Source organism: Eschrichtius robustus, chromosome X (genome assembly GCF_028021215.1).
Source record: "Eschrichtius robustus isolate mEscRob2 chromosome X, mEscRob2.pri, whole genome shotgun sequence".
Lineage (NCBI taxonomy): Eukaryota > Metazoa > Chordata > Mammalia > Artiodactyla > Eschrichtiidae > Eschrichtius > Eschrichtius robustus.
Window position 1 is genome coordinate 5,621,422 of NC_090845.1, and position 26,007 is coordinate 5,647,428.

The 26,007-nt window shown below is 44.8% G+C and overlaps 1 protein-coding gene across 4 annotated transcripts in view; it reads left to right on the top strand.

The window, feature by feature from the left end:
• The window catches only part of STS (steroid sulfatase), a 182,944-nt gene that overhangs the window by 148,581 nt on the left and 8,356 nt on the right, over window positions 1-26,007 (top strand). For all 4 annotated transcript variants that reach the window (XM_068532747.1, XM_068532744.1, XM_068532748.1 and 1 more), the window contains 2 exons: window positions 10,807-10,966; window positions 19,259-19,380. In XM_068532747.1, coding sequence (XP_068388848.1) covers window positions 10,807-10,966; window positions 19,259-19,380 — 282 coding nt within the window. The remainder of the gene's footprint in view (window positions 1-10,806; window positions 10,967-19,258; window positions 19,381-26,007) is intronic.

Below are 26,007 nucleotides of genomic sequence, written 5' to 3' on the forward strand. Positions count from 1 at the left end.
GGGTGGATGGTTGGATGGTTGTTTGGGTAAATGGCTGGTTGGTTGGGTGGGTGGTTGGTTGAGTGGATGGATGGTTGGGTGGTTGGCTGGGTGGTTGAGTGGGTGGATGGTTGAGTGGTTGATTGGGTGGGTGGTCGGATGGGTGGGTAGGTGGGTGGATGGTTGTTTGGGTGGTTGGGTGGTTGGTTGGGTAGATGGTTGGATGATTGGTTGGATAAGTGGCTGGTTGGTTGGGTGGTTGGTTGTTTGGGTGTGTGGTTGGGTTGGGGGTGGTGGGAGGAAGCCTAAGGAGGCCCATGCGATTTAACAAGGGTGTCGACATTCTTGGCACAAGATGCCAGTGGTGCATACAGCAAGGAGAGCCTCACTTGGCCAACAGGGCCCAAGAAATGCTCCCAGAGGAGACCAGGCTGGGAAGGAGGTAGCCAGGGTGTGCTTGAGCTCTTGTCCTTCTGCCTCGAGCTCTTTCCACTCTCCCAACCACACACCCTCCTCAGTAGAGCTGGGATGAGGAGAGAAGCACATGGCTTACTCTGCAAACTGGCAGTAACAGGGTAACGCCGGATCCACCAGTCCTGAGCCAGACAGACAGCGAAAAGGTAGTCTGTCACCCATCCCAATGGCAGCACGTAGCCTGTGAAACCTTATACTATTTTTTACATCCTCGACATGCACATCTGAGTCCTTTCAAATTCTGAGCACTGGGGGGCGGGGACCTTTGTTTACACCCTCGGTTACCTGGAACCCAGGAGGGAAGGAGTCCTGTTCAGTGTGGGTCTGGAAAACCTCGCTGGATGTTCATACCACTTCCTTTGCTTGTCATCGTTCCCTCCCCAGTGCAGGACACATGACTGATACTCAGCACGGGTGAAATGACTGAACAGGTGTCTCTACTCGGAACAGGATTAACCCACTCTTTCAGCCAGCCCTCCTCTATTCAGTCTTATTTTCGAGGAGCAGGAAGTGAAAATATGTATTCCTGTATAGTAAGATGAGGTGCTTTTGTCGTATTTCCTTGAGGTTATGGACTGTGTGTGGAGAGTTGTTTTTATGTTATTTTATACGTGATAGTGTCTCTCGAGATGGAGTCACAGACTGCATTTCGTGACTGGCTCCCCCGTCCATTCATTCCCCCGGTGAAGGTCTGTTAGGTTCCAAAGTTGCTTAGTGGCTGCTGCCGAGACACGTACATAAATCACAGTAATAGAAGTGGTTAGCAAGTAATACGTTATTTAAGAAAGTCACGTATATGGTGCGATGGAGCCTTGGTTCGGGGACAGATGACCAGATGACCACCAGCTGATGAATCTGAGGGAGCCTCATGAGCCAAAGAAGGAGATGTATTGGCATTTTGCGTCGATGGCTGACTCTTCGGAGACATAAGTGGATGGTGAGGATGGGTCAGAGAGAGAGTGTCAAAGGTCTGAGTGACGCCTTGGAACTGGGGTTCTCATACAATCTGAAAAGCATGCTCACAGCTGCTCCCTGGTTTTTTTTGTTTTTTTAAGAAACATATTGGATGTGTTAGAAATGCTCTGTTTGAACGCTAGAACTACCATCGGTGTCTGACACTGTATTAATATCTCAGCCACTACTCTATTGCGAAGCATTATCCCTTTGTCAAGTTTAGTTGAAATCAAGTTCATAGTGAAACATTGTTACGGTATGATGCTCAAAAAAAAAAAAAAAAAAAAAAAAAGATGCGGCTTCCTTCTAGCTATGGGGAATGACCAAAGACTTCTCAGTGTCAAGACGCCTTGTTTTCTAAAGCTGTGAAGTTGCACTCCTATGATTTATGCAAACACAGAGGAATCACACCATTTGAACTCATTGATCAAAAGAGCATCCTTTCGGAACAATCCTGACTTGCAGTCTTCATTAGCACTGCTCCAAAAGATCTATACTTCCTCACGTTGCCTTCTCTTCTCTAGTCACATCCCATCCTGCCTCACTCTAATAAGGGCACTCCTACTGTCACTTAGGGCCCCCCGAGATAATCCAGGATAATCTCCCCATCGCACGATCCATAATGTAATCATATCTACAAAGTCTCTTTTTCAGAAAACAAGGTAAAATTCAAAGGTTCCAAGGATTCCAAAATGGACATCTTTAGGGGCCATTATTCAGTCTGCCGCTCAAAAAAAATCTGTACTATTTGAGCTCAGTGATCCCTCTGTATTCCTCAAGCCTGTTTCACTAATGAAACCTATGGACCACCTTGGTAGAATGGCTGTGATTAAATCACTACACAGAGTTCAACAGCTAATCGCTTTTAATCAGAGAAACATTAGATTCTGCTGTAGTCTGCATTTCAAAAAATTAATTTAATTGTGTGGGGTTGAGGGGATAGTGACACTACTAGTTTTTTCTCTCTCCTTTTTTTTTTAATTGAAATATAGTTGATTTACAATGTTGTGTTAGTTTCAGATGTACAGCAAAGTGATTCATTTATACGCACATATATATCTATTTTTTTCAGATTCTTTTCCCTTACAGGTTATTACACAATATTGAGTATAGTTCCCTGTGCTATGCAGTAGGACCTTGTTGATTATCTATTTTTTTTTAACTTTTAAAAAAAATTGATTTATTTTATTTATTTATTTTTGGCTGCGTTGGGTCTTCGTTGCTGCGCGCAGGTTTTCTCTAGTTGTGGCAAGCGAGGGCTACTCTTCATTGCGGTGCATGGGCTTCTCATTGCGGTGGCCTCTCTTGTTGCAGAGCATGGGCTCCAGTAGTTGTGGCATGTGGGCTCAGTAGCTGTGGCTTGCGGGCTCTAGAGCACAGGCTCAGTAGCCGTGGTGGATAGGCCCAGTTGCTCCGCGGCATGTGGGATCTTCCCAGATCAGGGCTCGAATCCATGTCCCCTGCATTGGCAGGCAGATTCTTAACCACTGTGCCACCAGGGAAGCCCTGTTTATCTATTTTATATAAAGTAGTGTGTATCTGTTAATCCCAAACTCCTAATTTATCCCTCCCCCACTTTCCCCTTTGGTAACCGTAAGTTTGTTTTCTATATCTGTGAGTCTGTTTCTGTTTCACAGATAAGTTCATTTGTGTCATGTTTTAAATTCCATATATGAGCGATATCATATGGTATTTGTCTTTCTCTGTCTGGCTTCACTTAGTATGATAATCTTTAGGTCCACGCATGTTGCTGCAAATGGCATTATTTTATTCTTTTTTATGGCTGAGTACTATTTCATTGTACGTATACATCACATTTTCTTTTATCATTCACCTGTCGATGGACATCAGGTTGTTTTCCATGTCTTGGCTATTGTGAATAGTAATGCTATGAACATTGGGGTGCATGTATCTTTTCGAATTAGAGTTTTGTCCGGATATATGCCCAGGAGTGGGATTGCTGGATCATATGGTAGCTCTATTTTTAATTTTTTAAGGAACCTCCAGACTGTTCACTGTAGTGGCTGCACCAGTGTACATTCTCACCAACAGTGTAGGAGGGTTCCCTTTTCTCCACACCCTCCCTAGCATGTAATATTTGTAAACTTATTTTCACCTTTTCCCTAAAATATCCTCCCTTAGCTGGGACCAGAATAACTTCTGTAAGATTTTCTTAGAGTTTAGAGTTTCCTTCCTCTTCCTCACAGCTGAAAATTCCCCGAAGTCTCAGATGAGAACATCATACTCCTAGCTCTGGCTTCCTTTTCATTCCTCTCCCAAATCAAGGTCACCCAGCAAGAGGCTCCGCCCTCAACCCCCGCCTCCCTTTTACTCTGCCTAAAGGCAAGTAATAAATGTCAATGGAGTGGATAAATTAACTCTATAGATGGCTTCTGCAGAAGCATTGGTTGGTGGGTGTGAGGGCTGAAAATCGTATCTTCCTGAGTGTTCATGAATGTAGACTTTCTCCACGTGCAGGGAAATGCTTTCCGAATTCCCTGATGCCTGCAAGAAAGGCACTGCAGCTTCTGGCAGTTCTCCTTGAAGTGCAAATTCCAAAAGCCACTGATTGGCTGGAGCCCATATGGCTTAGGAGTTGCTTCTTACAGTGACTGAGTTTGGTGGCTCTTTGCCTCATGCAGTCACACAGCTTTCAGAGCAACGGATTCTTTCGTTGGAAAAAAAAAAAACCAGCAAGAGGCTCTGGTAGTTTATTAGGAGGTGGTTACATTCAGGTTCATTCTTCAGATTTTAGCAAACATTTTCATCCACTCCCCAAGAGAGGGCAAAGCTGGCTGGTCTTGCTAGTATCAGGACTTGCGTGCCAGGAGGCATACCCCAGGCTTCCCCAGGCTTTTCCTCTTTGAAAGAAGCTCACATGTTATCCTCACCTAGCAGTGCATTCCTTCAGTTAAATTCCACTGACAAGCACGCATATATTGAGCCTTCATAGTATGCCAGGCTCGGGGCTAGCTTCTAGGACATAATGACAGCGAATACAGGGTCCCCAGCCTCTAGTAGCTCACATTCTTTGGTTGAGATGGACATCTAAGGAGATGGTTTCGGAATAACAAACTAGAAAGGAAGCTCTGAGAAGGGACGATTAGACGTTGTTCCCCCAACCTGGGAATTCAGAGAACTTCCCAGGAGACACGGACCTTTTGCAGGCTGATGTTTGGAAGTGTCGGCTGGGAGAGGAGAGGTGGAGAGTTCATTCCAGGCAGGAGTGAGATGCTTACAGGGAGCAAAACAGCAGCTCACGGTTGCTAGAGATGAAGGTGTAAACGAGGGATACTGGGTGACGTAGCCGATGAAAGGGACCCTACGTCCACGTTAGTATGTCCGATAGAATGAAGTAGATAGATAGACAGACAGATAGGGATAGATAGATAGATAGATAGATAGGGATAGATAGATATGATGGATGGATAGATAGATAGGGATAGATAGATATGATGGATGGATAGATAGATAGGGATGGATGGATAGATAGATAGACAGACAGACATAGGTAGGTAGGTAGATAGATAGATAGAGATAGATGAACAGACACAGGTAGATAGATAGATACATAGAAAGAAATGTGTGTATATATATTGTGTGTATATATATATGTATGTGTGTGTGTGTGTGTGTGTGTATATAGTTATTGCCATTTGGGTAGTAGTTAAAATTGGAGGTCAAGAATATCACCCAAATCCACTCTAAGGAGAGGGTAAAGGAGTGAACATAGGGATGAATTGAGGGGTAACCTAAGATGTCTCATGTTTTTGGCTGGTGTGATTGGGTAGATAGAAGTTCTTTGAGGAATTAGGACTCCCAGGCAGAGACTTGGTTCCCTTGTCTTTAGAATTTGAATAATAGGATTGTTAGTATAGGAACATCGTAGAAGACTGTCGAGATGATTAAGAAGTCAGTACATGCACAGTGTGTCCTAAGTGCCGTTAGTGAGGGCAAGGAATACTGATATCTGCCAGAGTGCAAGAACTACGATCTAGATGTATTCTACTCACATCTGTATCCTCAGAACCTAGAATAGTGCCTGACATATTGTAAGAAGTTATTTTTGAGTGAATATGTAAATGGAAAACCACTTGAGCTTAGGTTTGAAGGATCAGTGGTTTAACTCAATGAAGAGGGCAGTGAATCAACCTGGTTGTATTGGTAAGCCCATTGGTATTGGTGATTGATTAGATACTGGGTTTGAGGGAAAGGAAGACGTCAAAGCTGTCTGTTATGTGTTTGGCTGGTGTGATTCGCTAGATAGAGGTTCCCTTTAGGAATTAGGACTCCTGGGCAGAGACCTATATGGGGTTGGTGTATGGGATCATTTAGTGTAAGAAGAGAAGAGGGTCAGGGACCAAGCCGAACGTAAAAGGTGATACGGGAGATGATGATCCAACAAAGGAGATACGGAGAGAGTGACAGGGAAATAAGAAGAAAACTGGGAGGGAAGGGAAGATCCAGGGAAGAACATGGTTCGTAGAAATGGATGCTGATAAACAGTCAAGTAGGATGTAGACCCCAGGGGTCCATTGTGTATATTATACACGTGACGCTCCTAAGAGTATTTTCAGTGGAGAGTGAGGGGCAGAGGCTGGCTGGAGAGAGGCGGGGCAGAAGGTGAGCAGTGTCTCAGATTCTTTTCAGAAATGTGTCTGTGCAGGGAGACGGGCCGTGAAAGGGGGGCTTTGTCATGGGGAAGGTTGGAGTGTATTTCGTTCTCTCAAGTCAACTTCAGCAGACGGATCGTGAAGGTACAGGGGACAGCTGAGAATGTCAGATTTCTGAGAAGACTGTGGGAAATGAGACCCAACCTGTAGGAGGATTGATCTTTGCAAGGAGGAGGGACCTTGTCTAGTCTGGGAGGGAATGCGGAGAGCAGGTGCTGGTGCATTGAGAAGGGATAGTGGCTGGAATTTGAAGGTGTTCCCAAATGAAGCCTTCTGTTTCCTCTCTGCAGAAAGAAACAGAGTTACCTACTGAAGGCGGGGTAGGGCGGGGCATGGGGATGACAAGTAGTATTCTGGCGGAGGGTTGATGTGCCAGCTGCACGTGGGGAATACTGGATTCCAGGAACAGGAAGGGACCCCATTTGGTCACTTTAACCAGATGCGCAAAGTTGAGAAGATCTCGATTTACAGAGAACAGTTAGATATTTTCCTTGAGGGCTGGTATCGTACTGGGAAGGCATGAATATGTGTCAGAGGTTCTCTGGGATCCAGTCTTTTAGCAAGAATGTGATGGAAATGGTATATGGCATGATCTGAGCTGGTCATCGGGACCACATAGGATAAAGTTAGCAAACATCCCAAAAATTGAAGTGTCATTTGGAACAATTGGGACTGTCCACTTAAGTAGAAAACTGAACTACTGAATGATCGCAGTCTTCGACGAGTTGACTGCATTGGGTTTTATTTGACAAAACGTGTGACCATGGTACGACAGGGTTCAATATTGCAGAGTTTGGGCCCAAGGTTGAGAAAGCTGTGTTGGAAGGCAGAGGTTTGTGGTTAGATAATAGAGTGTTGGGATCACCCACTTTTGAGACGGAGCAGGTGGGAGTGATGTGGTCTGTGGGTGACGGAGGCCAAGGTTGCCTGGAGGGGGACATGGTTGGGGATGTGACATCGGTGGATAAACTGAGGTCTGGGAGGGCAGGGAGTTGATGTATTTCGTGCTAATTGAGCTCATTTTCCTGGATGGAATGCACAGTGAGACTAAGAAGGTAAGCTTGTTGGGTAAGACTCTGGAGGAGAGAACTTTTGGAATGCAACAGGTTAGGGAAATGAAAAAGCCTAGCAAAGTTAAGGGACCAAAAGAGGTTGGAAACAGGAGTTTATAACCACTCCCATCTGTAAGGTTCTCTTTTTTTTTCCCCCCCAGGAATACTCTGCATCAATTCATCTATTATTTCGTTCATTCACTGCATATATTGGACCTTCTCTATTTGGAAGGTATTACGCTGTGGACCGCAGTTGATTCAACAGTAGATTAGAGTTTCTTCTCAAGTACTCTTGGTCCCGCTGGGATGATGAGACGGGCATCGCATTGATTGTCACACCTCCCGTAAACGAGAACCTTGAAAAGTGCTCAGGAAATGGAGAGTAGGAAGACATTACGTGTGGTAGTGGTTGTAGAAGCCTTGATTAGTTAGGAAGTGCGTGTTATGCAGGCTTTCGAAGGTTTGTAGAAATGATTGGGGGTGGGGGGAAAATCCTGGCAGAGAAAGCAGCAGCAGAACTTTGCAGAAGGCGGGATGGGATGAGTTGATTGCTGGGGCACTTAGGTGAGACTCCGCTCAACTAAGGAATGGTATTGGAAGGCTGGCCCAGAGCCAGGATGTGGTTGCTTTACATTCCAGGCTGAAGGAGAGATTCTTTCGTTTTTCATTCTTGCAGAACATATGAAGGAGTCCAATTAAGTGAAAAATCATCAGTGGAAATTGCGGTGACATTTCCCCCCTAACACTGAAGGAGTTAATATTACGGAGTATGGTCAGGGCTGATGCACTCACCCTTCTCCCCAAATCTAAATTCAGTAACTTTAAGAGCAGGGCTCTATATGTGGAATCTATCAATCAAAAAAAAAAAAAAAGAGGTACGAATGAACTTACCTACATAACAGAAATAGAGTCACAGATGTAGGAAAGAAACTTATGGTTACCAGGGGGTAAGGGCGGGGGATAAATTGGGAGATCGGGATTGACACGTACACACTACTGTATATAAAATAGATAACTAATAAGGACCTACTGTATAGCACAGGGAACTCTACTCAATACTCTGTAATGACCTATGGGGGAAAAGAATCTAAGAAAAGAGTGGATATATGTATATGTATAACAGATTCACTTTGCTGTACAGCAGAAACTAACACAACATTGTAAATCAACTATACTCCAATAAAAAAAAAAAAAAAGAAAGAGAAAGAGCAGGGCTCAATAAACTATGGCATTTGGGCCAGATCCAGCCTGATGCCTGATTCTGTAGATCAAGTTTTCCTGAAACACAGCCATGTTGATTTGTTGGTGTCTGGCCCTCCTGCTTCTGAGCTTCTGAGGAGTTGGGCAAGCCACCCAAACCACCTAAAATAGTTATTCCCTGGCTTTTCAAAGAAAACATGTGCCACCTCCTGGCTCAGATGATTTAGCCGTTTGATGTCTTGCTTAAATAGTCACCTTTAGCTTTTGAAACCGGGTCAGTTATTTTAAGGGTGTTCTTCAGTTCTTTACGTCTCCTTCAAGCAGTGACATGAGCAGATAGCTGCTGTTTATTTTTGCCCTGATAACAGGTGGATGATAGTTTGATAGAACCTGGGCAGTTTTGTCACATCTCCCATCTATAATTGGTGGGGATTTAGTCCCTGGACTGAATACATCGAGGAGAGTGTAAACTATGGCATCTTGGGTGAGAAAGACTTTAGGGTGAATGAGATTCGTCACGTGCTTCCTTGTGGTTCCCATTAATCCACGGAACCAGTGTTATCGGGCGGGGAGATGCCCAAGAGGACAAAACGTGACAAATAGAGTATTTCATAAAACTCTGTGCCCACATCAAGCAAAAGAATGACAAGCATATGCTCTTGCCATTCAAAGGCACTTGACCTGCCGGGTGGCAGCATGCGTAAAGACAAAAATAGAAGCGTGGTTTAGAGACAGCTGTTCCTGACAAGAGTCTCAGAGTGAATGGTAGAAGAATTTTCTCTGCACCTTCCTGGAGAGATTAACTCAGCCATCATCTGTCTGTGACTTCCTGTCACGGCCGAGTGCCACCGGGACGTTAAATGCGTGAATTTGACAATTACTCGACCAAATTTTAAATTTAGACCATGCTCGTTTCTCTGTGCAGACATTTTCAGAAAGAATCCACACTGCTTCACCTGTTTTTCTTGTATCTCCCTTGCAATCCCCTGTCCTTCTCTGCTAACCCTATTTCTCCTTCGCAAAGCAACTCAAAGTCTGTTGCTTCAGGGCCCGTGTTCCCAGGGAAGAGGCATCCTCTGTGCTTTTTGTTGGGCTGCAATCAGAGTTATGCACAGCTTGTTATAAAGTCATGGGGAACTACTCCTGGGGAAGCAGCGTGTGTGTTTTTCCATCCATCCGCGTGTTCCCTGCTGGAGGGATCCAGCATCTCTGGCCTCTTTGAGCCCAAGGCCGCCATGCTGCTGTCTCCCTTCCCCGAGGACCCTTAGTGAGAGACCTTGGGGAGCATCTTCTGTTGACATTGTGACCCACTCCCAGCTCACCCCTCCAGCCCCTCCTGAGACCCCTTTCATGCTCTATTTAGTTATTTTCGAATTGCCTCATACGTGCAAAGCCCGTTTTCCCAACTAAACAGTAAGAGCTATGCCAGTGATAAAATAATAGCAATGATGAAAATGGCTATGGTCAGTGGCCCCGTCCTTCAGGCTGGGGATCGTAATCCTGTGGAATACTCACATCTTACGTGTCTGGAATGTGTGGCACAGCTGGTTGATCCATGGCCCCAAGGGCACAGAACTGGTGTTTTCATTGCCTAGGGCTGCTGCAAGAAATCACCACCGATTGGGTGGCTCAACGCAACACAAATGGATGATCTTACAGTTCTGCAGGTCCAATGTCCAAAGTGGGCCCACGTGGGCTAAAATCAAGGTGTCGGCAGAACCGTGTTCCTTTATGAAGGCTTTCGGGGAACAGCTGTTTCCTTGCCTTTACCAGTGGCGAGAGGCCGCCTGCGTCCCTTGGCTTGGGGCACCTTTCTCTCTGTTCAAAGCCAGTGACGTAACACCTTCCAATCTCTCTGACTACAGCCTCAGCTGCTCTGATGCCAATTTTCCTGCTTCCCTCTTTCCCTTATAAAGACGCTCATGATTCTATTCGACCTACTCACATAATCCAGAATAATCTCTCCTTTTGTCGGATAAGGTACCATATCCCCAGATTCCAGGGGTTGCAAGTGGACATTTGGGGGTGCCGTTATTTTGCCTCCTACCAGTGGTAAAAAGTAGAAATGGAATTTGAACCCCATGACTCCAGAAACATTGTTATAAGTCTTTGTTGCTGCGAGATTTGAGTCTCCCTGATTACAGAGTCAGCACTTGTGTCCACCAGACAATGCTGGCCGTGTGTCATGCATGTAGTGACCATGACATATATATATATTGGGTTCGCCAAGAAGTTCGTTTGGGTTTTTCCATAACATTTTATGGAAAAACCCAAACGAACTTCTTGGCCAACCCAATATATTTTTTTCACCACAAGAGATACTGTATTGCTTGTGAAATTCTCATTGAATCCATGTCATTAAATCACTAGGTTCTTCCAAATCGGCCACCCCACGTTGAGCGTTGAAGAGTGCATTGAGGTACGTGTTGGAAAGACGTGTAAATCTCCTTGATGCCTCTCCTTCGGCATTTTAGGGGGAAAAGCCAACAACTGGGAAGGAGGCATCCGGGTTCCAGGCATCCTCCGATGGCCGGGAGTGATCCAGGCTGGGCTGGAGATCGATGAGCCAACAAGCAACATGGACATCTTCCCCACGGTGGCCAGACTTGCGGGGTCCCCTCTGCCGGAAGACAGGTACTGTGACTCCCAGGTGCTCGGGACAGTCTCCTTCAGATTTTGTGGGCAAGGGTGTTCCGATTCACCTGCACGGTGGTGTATGCTACTTCCGGCTGGACCCGTTATCCACGCCCAGTTATGGGACTTACTGGTGGGTCCAGCAATGTAAACACAGCTCTGTCCATCCTGTTAGCCCAGTGGGAAATAAAGTCCAAAGCCTGAAGGGGATGGACAGTCTTTTTTTTTTTTTAATATTTGTTTATTTATTCGGTCGCACCAGGTCTTAGTTGCGGCAGGCGGGCTCCTTAGTTGTGGCAGACGGGCTCCTTAGTTGTGGCATGTGAACTCTTAGTTGCAGCATGCATGTGGGATCTAGTTCCCTGACCAGGGATTGAACCCGGGCCCCCTGCACTGAGAGTGTGGAGTCTTATCCACTGTGCCACCAGGGAAATCCTATGGGATGGACGGTCTTTAACTGAGCCTCCCTCTTTTGGCATTCTGTGGAACCTCTCCCCCTCCCTCTCTCCTCTCTCTCTCTCTCTCTCTCTCTCTGTCGTCTGTGCCCATCATCGTCTTGCAGAAGGGCAGCTGGACGGATGCCCTCTAACCTCCCTTGTTTCGTCCCACACCTCTCCTCCCAGCCCTGCTCACCCGCTGTTTGCTGCAGCAGCGAGAAAGGCAGTTGGGTCCCCAGTCAGGCCCCTTTTTTCCCAGCATGTCTTCATTTAGCGAGTTCTAAATGAAATGTCTTTCTCTTAAATTTAAATACAACTTCCGATGGCATTGCCAGTGGTTTCTCCTTAAGTGTTATTACCAATCTGAAGAGTTCTAAGTGAGGCACACTGATTCATTGTTTTCATTAGTTGGGTGGCAATCCAGGGTGACGGCAGGCACACGGGCTGCAAATCTTGTTCAAATTCAGCTGCCGAAAGAACTAAGAGGAAACTGGAAACCAGAGACGAAAACTACAGCTCAGCCAGAGCTGAGTCCGTGGAGAGGTTTGCTCACCTCCCATTGTGTGCAACCTTGGTTCACTCTTCATTTTTTTTTAGGTATACCTTCCTCTCAAAGTGCATGCGCGCGCACACACACACACACACACACACACACACACACACACACACACACACACACACACACACACACACACACACACAGAGACAGAGACAGAGATGGGAAAGGCAGAATTGTAGAGTTCAGCCCTTCTCAAACTTTGTGGTCTCGAGATCCATGTACACTCTTCCCAGATCCAGGAGCCCAAAGATGTTGTGTTTCTGTGGGTGATATCTATCAGTGTTTGTCATATGAGCAATTAAACCTGGAAATAAAAGTTTTTAAACGCAAGAGGGCCCAAGCACACATTGCATCGGCTGACAGAGTGATAATGGAGCCACTGGGGAAACCTACCGTAAGCTCATGAAAGAGTGGTGGTACAAAAGGCAAATGACATTTTGAATTACTGCAGAGACAGTTTGAGCTCACAGACCTCCTGAAGGGTCTCAGGCATCCCCGTGGGTCTCTGGACCACACCGTCAGGGTAGCTGGCGCTCCAGAGAAGAGCAGAGATTCCCGGAGCTATACCGCTGCGGCTTCACTGCTGCCGAAGCATTGAACTTCCTGGGCCTTGATTTCTTCTCCTGCAAGTGGGTTCACACTTGCACAGGATGGAAAGCACTAGAGCATGTCAAGTGCAGAGTAGAGATGCATGAATACTTGCCATTTTTGTTTCACCCGCCATATTGAGAGGTAACAGGTAGGGAAGTAGAGTTGTTTCCACTTACACGTTTCATGTCTATCTGGGCTCAGAGAATCATCACGATGAGGGCTGAAGAGGCTTCTGAGAGCTTCTGTTCCAGTCAAACTATTCTTCTTCCCCTCTAATGACAGAAAACTTGGCAGGAGTAACTCATCAAAAGTCTTTTCTTACAGAAAACTAAAACTCTCACCCCTTATGTTATTTACTCTTTGGCCCTGGTTCTTTCCCTTGGAATAAATCTGAATAGTTCCGTGACCAGTGCACACTGAGTGTTCAGATAGTTTCATTAAGTACATTTTCCTCTCATGGTTCATGATATTAAATTCGTCGGTACTCTCTGCTTTCACAGTATCTTTATTTTTTTATTATTTTTAAAATATTTATTTATTTATTTATTGGGCTGTGCCAGGTCTTTAGTCACGGTATGCAGACTTCTTAGTTGCGACACGTGAACTCTTAGTTGTGGCGTGCATGTGGGATCTAGTTCCCTGACCAGGGATCGCACCCGGGCCCCCGGCATTGGGAGCGCAGAGTGTTAACCACTGGACCACCAGGGAAGTCCCTGCTTTCACACTGTCTTTAATTGGTTTTCCACCTCACTGGGAAGAGCCGAGGGAAGGGAAAAGTTCAGAGGCAAAGAGGAAGATCCCTAAAGGGAGATCTTGCTGCCGGCACCTCGTACCCACCCCAATCTGAGGCTAATGGGCGTCATCCTGTTTTCCTCGCACGTGCCCATTGAGGAAGGAAGCAGCCTCCCTCCTAAGCTGACCCAAACATTTTGTGCATGAGCCGGTGTCATCAGTGGAACCCATTCTGAGTACTGAAGGTTCTTTCAGTGGATCTCACCTGTTGATGGTCCAGCTCAACCCAATGATATTATGTCTGGGTTTTGGTCCAAGGCTCTATAATATGTCATTGTCCTCCAAGAGACAGCACAGATAAGAAAACAGCAATCTGCTTCCAGGTTGCTCATGGGAATAAAATGATCTCACAATATACTATTTAGATCATGTTACCAGCCAGGTCTAGAAGACATCCTTGTGTGTCTGCCCTGGAGACGTTGACCATCTAAAGGGATGGTTCTCAGCTGGGGTGACTGTCCCTCCCAGGGGCCGTTTATCAATGTCTAGAGACATTTTTGATTGTTTTGACTCGGGATGTTGCTGGCATCTAGTGGATAGAGGTCAGGGCTGCTGCTAAACATCCTACAATGCACAGGATGCCACCCTCCAGCAAGGAGAGATGCAGCCCAATATGTTGGAAGTGCTGAGGGTAAGAATTCTGCTCAAAAGCTTATAATTGCTCTTTTACGGAAAATGTCGTTATCTATATAATGAAAACCTCATCAAAACTTTTCAATAAGAGCATCTGGATAATATCCTCATATTTATCCATATCCATCTATAAATCTGATACATAGGTATCTACTCTCTAGAAAACAGCCTAACTCTCTCCCACTAAGATTGGTGGAAATCAGCGTCCCTGATTTCTTGCTTGAGCAATATTAAATTTACGTTTCTCAGGTGAATAAACACATTCAGAGAGTTGGACCCAGCCTATGTGACAATCACTTAATGAGGTTCCCTCACATTTTTCCACATTTTTCATTGAACGAGAGGAGTTTTGTTCAGAAGACCCCTCTCCTTCAAGTACAGCCTTGTAATTCTCAAGAAGCAAGTGCCGTTCCTGATCAATCCTGGCTTGGTGAGAAATGAAAAGCCCTTCGACGCAGGGTTTCTGCTTAGGTAAAAAGAGCGGCAGTCCCAGGGTTACACGTAGAGATTTTCACTTTGCAGAGTCTCAGTGCTGCCCTGAGAATTCTCTACTTCAACCCCGTGGTGTGCCTATATGAGATTCCTCTTGGCAGTGAATCTTTCCTTCATACCTACCGTGGCCATCACCCCAGGATATGCGGAAAAATCATTCCCCCTGCGTCTCCAAATAAGCTGATTCTGGACATAAATGGAGGGCAGTCTTTCTCTGTGATATAAAACAGAGGCAACAAAAGTATAATACCTAAATACATTAATTCATTAAAGTGAAAACCTGTCAGCCTCATCTTTGCAAGCAGATAGAGTATTACCATAGTGAGTCTATGACCATGCTCCCTCTTGATAAAGATTGGCATGCCCAATTCTCCTATTCCATAATGAAAATTCGATTTCATTTTTTTTTCCCAAGTTTGGAAAAGAAATCCAAATGCTTGGTATCACTTATGTCTGATGAAGGTAAGGGGAGGGACTTGGTTCTCCCACTAAATTTTGCTGACATCTAGCTGGGTGACCACAAAAGACTTCTTCCGTAGAGCCCTACAGATAAAACAGCAAGCTGTACCCAGTTCAGCTCCACTTTGCAGAATAAAAGTCGAAACTCTTCACGTACGTGTGATTACGTATAATTGATCTTGCTTTCTATTCACATATGGCAGAGTGTTTGATGTTTACGGGTGGAAACACTTTTAATTATGAAAGAGACTTTCTGGGTACTTGGGATTCCCTTTAGTTTATCAAAGATCTATGTGCTTTCTTCTAAAAATGTTTCCTTTCCTACTCTACAGTGAAAAAAATCACATTTTTTTGTTTGTTTGTTTTACATCTTTTTTGGAGTATAATTGCTTTACAATGTTGTGTTAGTTTCTGCTGTATAACAAAGTGAATCAGCTATACATATACATATATTCCCATATCCCCTCCCTCTTGCGTCTCCCTCCCACCCTCCCTATCCCACCCCTCTAGGTGGTCACAAAGCACCGAGCTGATCTCCCTGTGCTATGCGGCTGCTTCCCACTAGCTCTCTATTTGACATTGGGTAGTGTATATATGTCAGTGCTACTCTCTCACTTCGTCCCAGCTTACCCTTCACCCTGACCCTGTGTCCTCAAGTCCATTCTCTACGTCTGCATCTTTACTCCTGTCCTGCCCCTAGGTTCATCAGAACCATTTTTTTTTAGATTCCATATATATGTGCTAGCATACGGTATTTGTTTTTATCTTTCTGACCCAGTTCACTCTGCACGACAGACTCTAGGTCCATCCACCTCACTGCTAATAACTCAATTTCGTTTCTTTTTATGGCTGAGTAATACTCCATTGTATATATGTGCCACATGTTCTTTATCCATTCTTCTGTTGATGGACACTTAGGTTGCTTCCATGAATCCACCTTATTTTGAATATGGCAACAGGTAACTCACCTTGTGCCCCAAGTTAACCTCTTTTTCAGTCCCACAAGCCTTTCCCTTCTGCGGTGGTCCCCAAATCCTCCCCAGAGTGGACCAGGCACAGGTGGGTCGGAGGGACGTCCCCAAGTACATGGGTCACTGACTCAGCTGAGAGAGAGACAGCACATTCGTGGGGGGATGAGGTCACTGTCCCCCCCAAAAGTTCCCCGAACATGTTCTTTTCAGTTACGTGAAAGTCATTCCCATGCTATTGAATTTGACCTGAAATTCAGACATGACTCTCCTTGACACTGAATTGTTACTATCCCCATGGTTGTCATGAGTCAGGAACCCAAAGAGAATCATCTCACTTTCCAAGTTAAAGACAATCCTCAAATGAGCACATTTTTCACAGAATCACGCAGACACCAGGGAAAAAAAAGCATCCTATTTTGTAGCCGTGGCTGTCCTGCAAACTTGCTATGAAAAGTTGAATTTGTTTACAGAAAAGGCCAATCAGACAATTCCCATAGGGAAGCGGCGGTGCTTCGCATCACTTTGAAAGCGTATGGGCCCTTCTGCCACGAATCGTGATGTTGTGCAGACATTTCCATCCCAGCCACCCCAAGTATTTTGATAGCTCAGACACCGTTTAAAAGTTTATCTTAATAGAGTCACTTTCCATTTTTCATGGCAGAAATGAGCCTCTTTTTGACAAGCCATATTTCTCCAGCACTGTTCAACAGTGGTTTCCATCGCAGCGTGATTTATTGCCGGCTTCCAGGAAAGAGTGCGTTAGGTATAGGATGTAAAAAATAAATGAGATCTGTCTCTGCATTGCAAGAAAAACGAAGTTTGCAGAACAGACTTTGCTTCCCTCCTTAAAAAAAGAGACAAATCTTTTGCTTGGAAGTCAGAAAAAAAGTCTATGAGACTTGCAGTCTTCTTTTTGTCATTAAATCCCCCTTTGTAGGATCAGGCCCAGTTCAGTTATGAAATACCAATCTTAAGAAAACAGTTCTGTCTCCTGGGTTCTTAAGTGCTGAGTTTTGTGGGTTTATGATGAAAAACAGCTTCGAGAAATGAGCTAGACATTGAGTCAGAGAAACGGAGATTCATTCTCACCCTTGAGCCATCGTGGAAAGGCCTTCTCTCCACGTGGAGCTAGAGCTAAAGGCAGTGGAGAGGGGTTGGGCCCATCTGTCCATCTCTCACCTTCAGGATTTTCACCACTGGGGGCTTTTTATGCTCAGGTCCTCCGCTCTGCTCCTCTCCCCTCATCCCTTGCTTCCTTTCCACCTACTTAGGCTCTCCTAATCTTAAGGACTGAGTTTTTCTTGAAATTCACAATATCGGCCATTTCAGGATAGAACTGGTATTCAGAGAACACACTGCTTCTGGATAGAATCATCTCTCTACCTTGTTCCTCTCATGGCAAATGAGAATCAGGCTTGGAAAGTGAGCCAGTTCTGTCTTTTGTTCTTTTTTTTAACTTAAAATAATAGAATATTTTCAGTCCCAGGGACTTGTGCGGAGCACGTGATTAATAACTAAGGTGGGGACCAGAGAAGCAGTCCGCAATAATTACATGATGGGGATTCTAGTGACACCAAAATAAACCACAAAGAAAGAAAAAAGAAAAAAAAAACCAAAAAACTCAAGGGATGTAGGACCTCTCGAGTGCTAACCCACATTATATAACCAAGTTAAAGTTCCGGTTTCTCAATTCCTCATAGTAGGAAGGGCCAGGGATGGAGTGTTTTGTTTTTTTTCTTTTAATTTTTTTATTGGAGTATAGTTGATTTACAATGTTGTGTTAGTTCCAGGTGTACAGCAAAGTGATTCAGTTATACATATACACATATCCACTCTTTTTAAGATGCTTTCCCCACATAGGCCATTACAGAGTATTGAGTAGAGTTCCCTGTACTCTACAGTAAGTCCTTATTAGTTATCTATTTTATATATAGTAGTGTGTATGTCAATCCCAATCTCCCAATTTATCCCTCTGCCCACCTTTACCCCTGGTAACCATAAGTTTGTTTTCTGCATCTGTGACTCTATTTCTATTTTGTAGATAAGTTCATTTGTACCCTTTTTTTAGATTCCACATATAAGCGATATCATATGATATTTGTCCTGGAATGTTTTTTTGTTTTTGTTTTTTTTAATTGATTGATTGATTGATTGATTGCTATGTTGGGTCTTCATTTCTGTGCTAGGGCTCTCCCTAGTTGCGGCAAGCGGGGGCCACTCTTCATCGTGGTGCGCAGGCCTCTCACTATCGTGGCCTCTCTTGTTGTGGAGCACATGCTCCAGACACACAGGCTCAGTAGTTGTGGCTCACGGGCCTAGTTGCTCCGCGGCACACGGGATCCTCCCAGACCAGGGCTCGAACCCGTGTCCCCTGCATTAGCAGGCAGATTCTCAACCACTGCACCACCAGGGAAGCCCACTTGGAATGTTTTTAATCAGAGAAAGAAAACCCTCAAGTTCAACAATCTATCTCTTTCCAAGTAGCTTTCTGCCCCAGGTTTAGGTGGCAGTGGCCTAATGGTAATCGACGACTTCAGTTTCTCTAGTGGCTGTTAATGTATGTTTCACTCAAAACAGAATTATAGGCTTTTTTCCTTTATGTAGCATCCAAATAGTCTTAATTTTGCTCATCAGCAGTCGTATACAGTTATTGCCTACCATCTGGAAAGTTCCCCTTCTCGGCATAGTTATAGAAGAGATATATTTACCTTTGAGAACGTAAACATATATGTAATGTGTATATGTGATATGTAAATACATGTGAGTACATTTATATCTTCGGGGTATTTAATATCATCATTATTATTTACAAATCACGTCACTGGGACTTAGAACTTCATTTGCATTGAAGTCCATCCAATCTAAGTTGCCCTGTGCTGTATATTATCTTTTTTTAAGACTCAGATTGTCAGAAATTCTTATTTTCAATAGATCCGTAGTTTATGAATACACTGTTTGCCAAGGCAATAGGCAGAAAACTCGGTATAGGAGCCGTAGCAGGGGAAAGCAGTGGAAAGCACGGACGCCCAGTCAGCTGGGTTTCAATCCCATTGGCTCTTACGACACACGTGGCGTTGGGTGAATCACTCCATTTCTTCATCCCATCATCCTGGAATGATACTGGTCACAACTCACGGCACTGCTTGGAGGATGAAATGAGTTCATGCACGAGCAGAGCTGGCCTCCCTACATTGCATATGGCGCCCAACGTGGGTCAGTTAGTGTCCTGGGTTCGTTACTTCATTACCACGTTGTAGCTCTATCATGCCCCCATTTGCTGGAAGGACAGTGGAGACGTCGGGATGTTTTAGCCCAAGGCTGATGTGGCCCCCTGATGCCCACCTGCTTTATCCCCCAGGATCATCGATGGACGTGACCTGATGCCCCTGCTTCAAGGGAGAAGCCATCGTTCGGATCACGAGTTTCTCTTCCACTACTGCAACTTCTACCTGAACGCCGTGCGCTGGCACCCACAGAACAGTGAGTAGACGCATCTTTCTTTCCATGCTTGTACGGCTACATGCAGTCACGGCCATGGGAACAGAAGAAATTGCAAGAGGGCGTTGCTCTCATGAGATGCCTGAAAGAAGCTTAGTTTTGCTTTCTCCGGCCTCCTCCTCGTCCCTTCTTCTCTTACGCCTCCCGGTCCCCTGGTTGTCCAGGTAGGGCGTCACGCGTTGCCGTGACATGTGCTTGCAGCTCCCTCAACCTGGGAGGACTTCCTTTCTTTTCCCTTCCTGGTTAATGCTTATCCATCCGCCCCAACCCCCCTGAAAGCCGTCTTTTCTGCTTGCTGTCCTGTAGCTTTTGCACTGGCACCGAGTGCCTTTGAGATGTTTACCCGACCTTCTCTCCCGAGCCTCGAAGGTAGGGGTCGTGACTCATCGATCTGTGTTTGGTCATGGATCGTGTGTATTTGCTAGATGTAGATACTTAAGACAGAGTTCAAACGCTTTGATGTTATCATGGTTCCCAAACCCAGGTGTGTTTTAAATCGTGCACTGTATCAGTGATGGGACCTTCTTTGGGTTTTCCAACAGCGGATACAGGGGTGCATTTCTAACAAGCATAAAGGACCAAGTGGAACCAAGTGAGAATCGTCGGTGTAGTGACAGGTTCACATCTGGTTTTCATGTATTTAAACTTAGAATTACAGTAAGGCTCACATCGCTAAGATGCCTAGGAGTCTGTGGGAATCCAGCAACTATTATACCCCTGCTGTATATCCCAGAGGTAAATGCTGCTATTGGACTTTGAGGTTCCTCTTCGGTAGGAAAATGAAACTCCCCACTTCTCTAGTGTGTTTTGGGATTCTGCTCCCAGAGGCGAGATTCTCAGAGCAGCTTGTTTATCCCCTGCAGCTGATGACTTTGTAAACACTCAGGTGACTCTGATGCTGGATTTCAAGGTACCCCTCACCCCAGCCTGCTCACCGAGTCAGTTTACCAAAGACATCATTTAAAGAGCAGCTGCTCCATTGTTCTTAGAGTGGAAAATTATAGCCCTTCCGTTACCCAAAGAAATCACGCCGGGTCTACCCTTCAACGTTTATACGTTAAATCTGGACAGCTTCCTTGAGATAGCTTCTGGAAGACCAATATGGCAAAACCATGGGCGCACGATTCTAGGCCCGGAGGGATCGTATTTACCTATCTCATCAATGTGTCCATCATTCCTAACACCCATAGGAATGCTGTCTCTTTTTAGGGTTATTGGCAGCATTTAGATCTGAGCCATCTCATCGTAAATGAGAGATGTGGTCCTCGCCACTTCCTTTTATACGGAGCCTGCGAGAAGTGTAAAGAACAGAGTCTCGGGGACTCTTGGCTGTTTAAAGAAGGATGATATCACGTCCTGAGCCTTGCAGAATTGCATTTAAATAAAGCCAACCCCTTCGAGTTAGAGGAGCCGGAAGAAACATATTGGATCAGGGGCTGGAGAAGCGCGTTATGTGGAGGAGTAAGCAGAAAAGGGACAGGAAGAGGCAGAAAATAGGAGTAAGTGAGAAAAACAAGGCCCAGATTCTGATAGGCAGCTGGCCTGGGGATAAAACTTGCTTCTAAGACACACACAAGTGACATTTTCTCTTATGCAGTTCCTTACTATCTTCTGTCTTGAAGCAGCAGCAAACGAGGAAAAATGACGGTGTTTCCACACCGGAATCATCCATCTAGCTAAAGGGTCTCAGGAAACCATGGGTTTTATGAATCGTCCCATCTGCTTTTCAGATTGTGCCTGAAACTCAGTAACAGTGGTTGCTGCCTTGGCTGTCACACATGGCTCCATGGCTGTTTGCTCAGTATTTCATCTGTTCATTTGTTCTACCCGTATTTAATTGAGCATCTACTATGTGGCACCTTCTAGGCTAGGCTGCACACCTGTCAGCAAAATAGACCAAATTCTCTGCCAGGGAGTTGCTTACCTCTTAGCTCATGACGGGCTGCAGGCTGTGCAAACAGCTGGGAGTGCACAGGTGTGTAAGGAAGTGTCACTCGTGTGTGTGGAGTTACCTGTCAACTAGAGAATACAGAAAGCCAACTAGTACTAGTTAGAGGAGATGACCGACATCATCTCGGATCTGTGCTGGTAGGAGCTTATGGTAATCGCTACACGGGAGACACTTCCCATAATTGTCAGTGGTAAGAGGGCTGCCTCCTGACCTCCAAATACTTTGCTAGAAAAGAAGAGAGCCATTTAGGGTCAGGGTTTAGAAATGTAGCGTCAGGGCAGCAGTGAGCTGGAGCCACCTCCGGATGGCTCAGGAATCTTGCCAGCTTGTTGGGAAAGCATTGCTACCTGGAAGTCAGCCAGGCGGCGAGCATTGACACCCCGGCAACTGGCAGACACAGCGAATGCACTCCCTGTTCCTCGCTCAGAAAGCACAAGCTTGCCAGCAGTAAGTACACTGGTACCCGTAAACTAGAATTGAGTGGTGGTGTGGTTAAGATCCAGTTCCCGTTTGTCTTGATTAGTTGGACGCCTACATATTACAGTTCCCAACTTGTTGCTCATTTTCCCAAAAACTTAGAGCTGGAATGCTGTTTCCACCCTTTTAAAACATGAACCCCTTTCAGCTTTTATATACAGTGTCTTCTCTATAATTGAATAATTCTCTAATGATAATGTTTCTGTAATTTTGTTGTCTCAGCAAATTGAATGGCCTAACTTAATCATCTCATATCCTTACACCCATTGCATTTTAGAAGAACTCACGAAAGCATTATTAGGACGCCGGTAACTTTTCTTGTATTACAATGGGAATTGTGAGTTTAAATTTACTGTTCCGCGTGTATTCAAAAAGTTTGGCTTTCAGTTTTGACCTATGAAGCAGTGTTAGTAAATTCAATGTAATGACAACTTGATTTTATGGTAAAATTTACCTTAAAAGACTGGTAGATAGTTGGCTCTGAGATTCTGCTGCAGATTTTTGAGCAGATGAATATAAGTCTATAAACTAAATGCTCGCATTAGTGTGAGAGTTTCCAGACCAGCTGGTCGTACAGAAATCCATGGGATGTGGTTATGCTGATGTGGAATCCATGGAGCCCCATAAATCCTGCTAGCTTTTCAATTCAAGTTTGTTGGAAACTTCTCTCCTGTGACTTTTTCTTAAAGCATCATTTGAAAAACCTCAATAGTACACCTGAAACATACATTGGTTTTTTTTTTAAATTTTATTTATTTATTTCTTTATGGCTGTGTTGGGTCTTTGTTTCTGTGTGAGGGCCTTCTCTCGTTGTGGCAAGTGGGGGCCACTCTTCATCGCAGTGCATGGGCCTCTCACTATCGTGGCCTCTCTTGTTGCGGAGCACAGGCTCCAGGCGTGCAGACTCAGCAATTGTGGCTCACGGGCCTAGTTGCTCTGCGGCATGTGGGATCTTCCCAGACCAGGGCTCAAACCCGTGTCCCCTGCATTGGCAGGCAGATTCTCAACCACTGCGCCACCAGGGAAGCCCATACATTGTTTATAGAAAAACGATAAACAGTTTTGACTTTTAAGACTTCAAAAAAATTTTTTTTAATCTTAAATCACAACAAAAAGCAGTAGGAAAATAGAATTCATTCTAAAGAAATTTGATTATATCTAGCTCTTTTAAAGGTGCCTTTTTTGAAAATAGGAGATAAGTGAGGTTTAAAATTGCAACAGTATTACAATAGTAATTGAGGAAAAATGGTTGCTTTGTTCACTAAGATTTTCACCCAGTTAAAAAATTAATTTTGCCTCTAAAATGCACCTAAGAAAAGAGAGAAGATTCTAATCACAGCTGCCTGTGTCTCAGGAGTTGATTGGTGTAAGAAAGGCTATGCTTAGTTTTTGTCTTTATTAATGACTTCAGTTTGTGTTGGTGGTCTGATTCTCCTTTGTCTGATTATCGGAAGTTAAACCTGAAGGGTCAGAAACAACAAATAGAGGGCTGAAGCTGAACTCACGGGGGCTGTGGCATTTTCAAATGAAAGCTGCAGAGAACTTTCCTATACTCCAGCTTACCTTAAGAAGGAGAAGCCCTCGCCCAACCAGAACTTTTGTTGCAATTAAGAAAAAGCGCATATACGTAAATCGCTTCAAGGATATATTTCAGGCCTTAGGATTTCCTTTTCCTTTTGGTTGAAAATCTCGACCAAAGGCTGCATTCCCAACAGCTCTTGACGTTCGCGATATTCACCCACTAATTCCTTCACTTGCCTTCTCAGCCCGGTATCGCGGGACGTGTGTGCGTGTAATTGTAGGAACGCAGGGTGATGTGTCCCAGGATGGATGGAATCTGCTTTGCCCACAACCTAAGAGAAGGTGTGATGGTGATATAGGAGGATGGAGAAGGTTTCCCGGAAATTGTGTTCAATGTTTATTCAATTTGTTTTATCTCTTTATCACTCAGACTCTTCAGTAACGGGCTTATCGTCCCAACCATTCATTTCCTTTCATGGAAGAAAACCGTCATAAATGGATTTTTTTTGTTTTCTCCCACTTGGTCTATCAAACATGTATTTTTATGTGGCACTTCCTATTACCTTATAAATAATATTAGACCATTTTTGAGACATACATCTACTTTTTTTTTTTATTGGAGTATAGTTGATTTACAATGTTGTGTTAATTTCGGCTGTACCGCAAAGTGACTCAGTTATTCATATATACATTCTTTTTCATATTCTTTTCCATTATGGTTTATCACAGGATATTGAATATAGTTCCCTGTGCTCTACAGTAGGACCTTGTTGTTTATCCATTCTGTATATAATAGTTTGTATCTGCTAATCCCAAACTCCCAATCCATCCCTCCCCCAAATCCCTCCCCCTTGGCAACCACAAGTCTGTTCTCTACAGACATCTAATACTTTTCGGCTAAAGTTTTTGCATGTCTGACCTAAGATTACATTAGTTCTTGGATGAAAAACGTGCCAGCCATGACTTCTGTTCATTTGTCACAATGCAACCTTGCTTCCTTACAGAGACAAAATACATCAAAATGGGAGGTTCTTTCTCGAATGCCAAAAGCACAGTGTTTCTGAAGGAGTCCTCCAGTGTTAGCTCAGCACCCAGCTTATTCGCAACTACCATAGGCCACTTCTTCTGCCCTTTTCCCCCTGACGTACTCGCGCCTACTGATTTTCTACAATGTTTTGCACATCTCTCTTCTTCGATGTCAGCGTGGGGCATCTGTCAGTTCTCACAGTATTCCTGTTTGTTTCTAACTCTGTCCTGATTTGCTTCCATCTGCTAGCAGACCTGGGCGTTTTCTATGGGTACATTTTAGTTCTAACCAAGGCATGTTGTAGTGAATATTTGTATTAAGTATTTATATTAGGTATTCATATTTATATTAAATATTTGTGTCTTCCTCACCTTCGGATCTTCTATCCGCAAATGTTTTGTAGGTGGTTTTAGGCTTTTCCCTCTGTTAACCTCTTTTTCTTGAAACACGTCATCTTTTTTATGTGACCACTGCATGTCTTTTGAAGACACACTTGATAACAATACACTGCACCCTTACGTTTATTCTATATCTCCTGTCTAGCAGACGCTCTGCTACGCTCTTTGCATATGATGTCTCTTCTTTAAATCCTCCTGATTAAAAGTGATTTTGATTATATTCGTATTAGATTTGGCTGTAACAGAAACAAAAAGTCACAGTAGCTTATATCAGAGGGAGGTTTCTGTCTTCATCTCGTGAGTGACGTCTAGCGGTAGGTGGTCCACAGAGTTTCAGGGATGCAGACTCCAAGCTCCGTCCCACCACCTGGAGGATGCAGCAGCTTCTTCTGCGTGGAGACGGGTGACAGTGTCCACCTACGGGCAGCAGGAGGGAGCAATGGATGGAAAGGATGAGAGGAAAAGGGTGCATGTCCGATATCTCCCAAGGAAGATGTTCCCCAGGCGAGAAGTTGTCACCTGTGCACACCTGGTATCAGGGGAGGCTGGACAGTGCAGCCTTCATTATGGGTGTCTGTGTGCCCTGGTAACACCCCACAACTGTGGGAGCCTGAGGATAGTTGTCAGTCTCTACCAAAGTTATTTACAGATATGAGGACGAAGAGGTGTCAGAGGTCACAGAACAGGCGTGCAGTAACAAGAGTTGACGTCAAAGTTGGATGCTAAACCAACACTGGCTACTTTGAGAGTCTGCCCTGTGGTGAATCGGAACTTCTTCCCCCAAGACAGTAAATTCTTCTATTCACACTCACAAAGATGATTCTTATTCCTCCCTGTTGTCTCTCTGGCCATCTCCACAGGCCCGTGGACTGTTTCTGGAATTCATTCGTGTTCTCTCATTCCCTAAGTCCACCCATCCTTGGGGACCTCAGCTCTGGTCTTCCCTGGACGAACTCTGACCCTGATCTACACCCTCCCACTGCCACCACGTCCACCCTGCACATGCCTCTGTGCACACACTTTCTTGAAGGCAAAGGTGACGTGGAGACACCCCAAGAAATCTCTGACTTCCTGGCTCATTTATCTGCCGTGACCAAATGTCACCAAGCAGCCTGGATCTCTGGCTGGCTGGAGGCTGTGTTGGCACTGAGTGATTTTAGGCAGGACGCCCCCAGTGGCTCTGGAGGAGAGCCACACAGAACGTACTGGGCTTCCTGTCTGCCCCCATGCCGGCT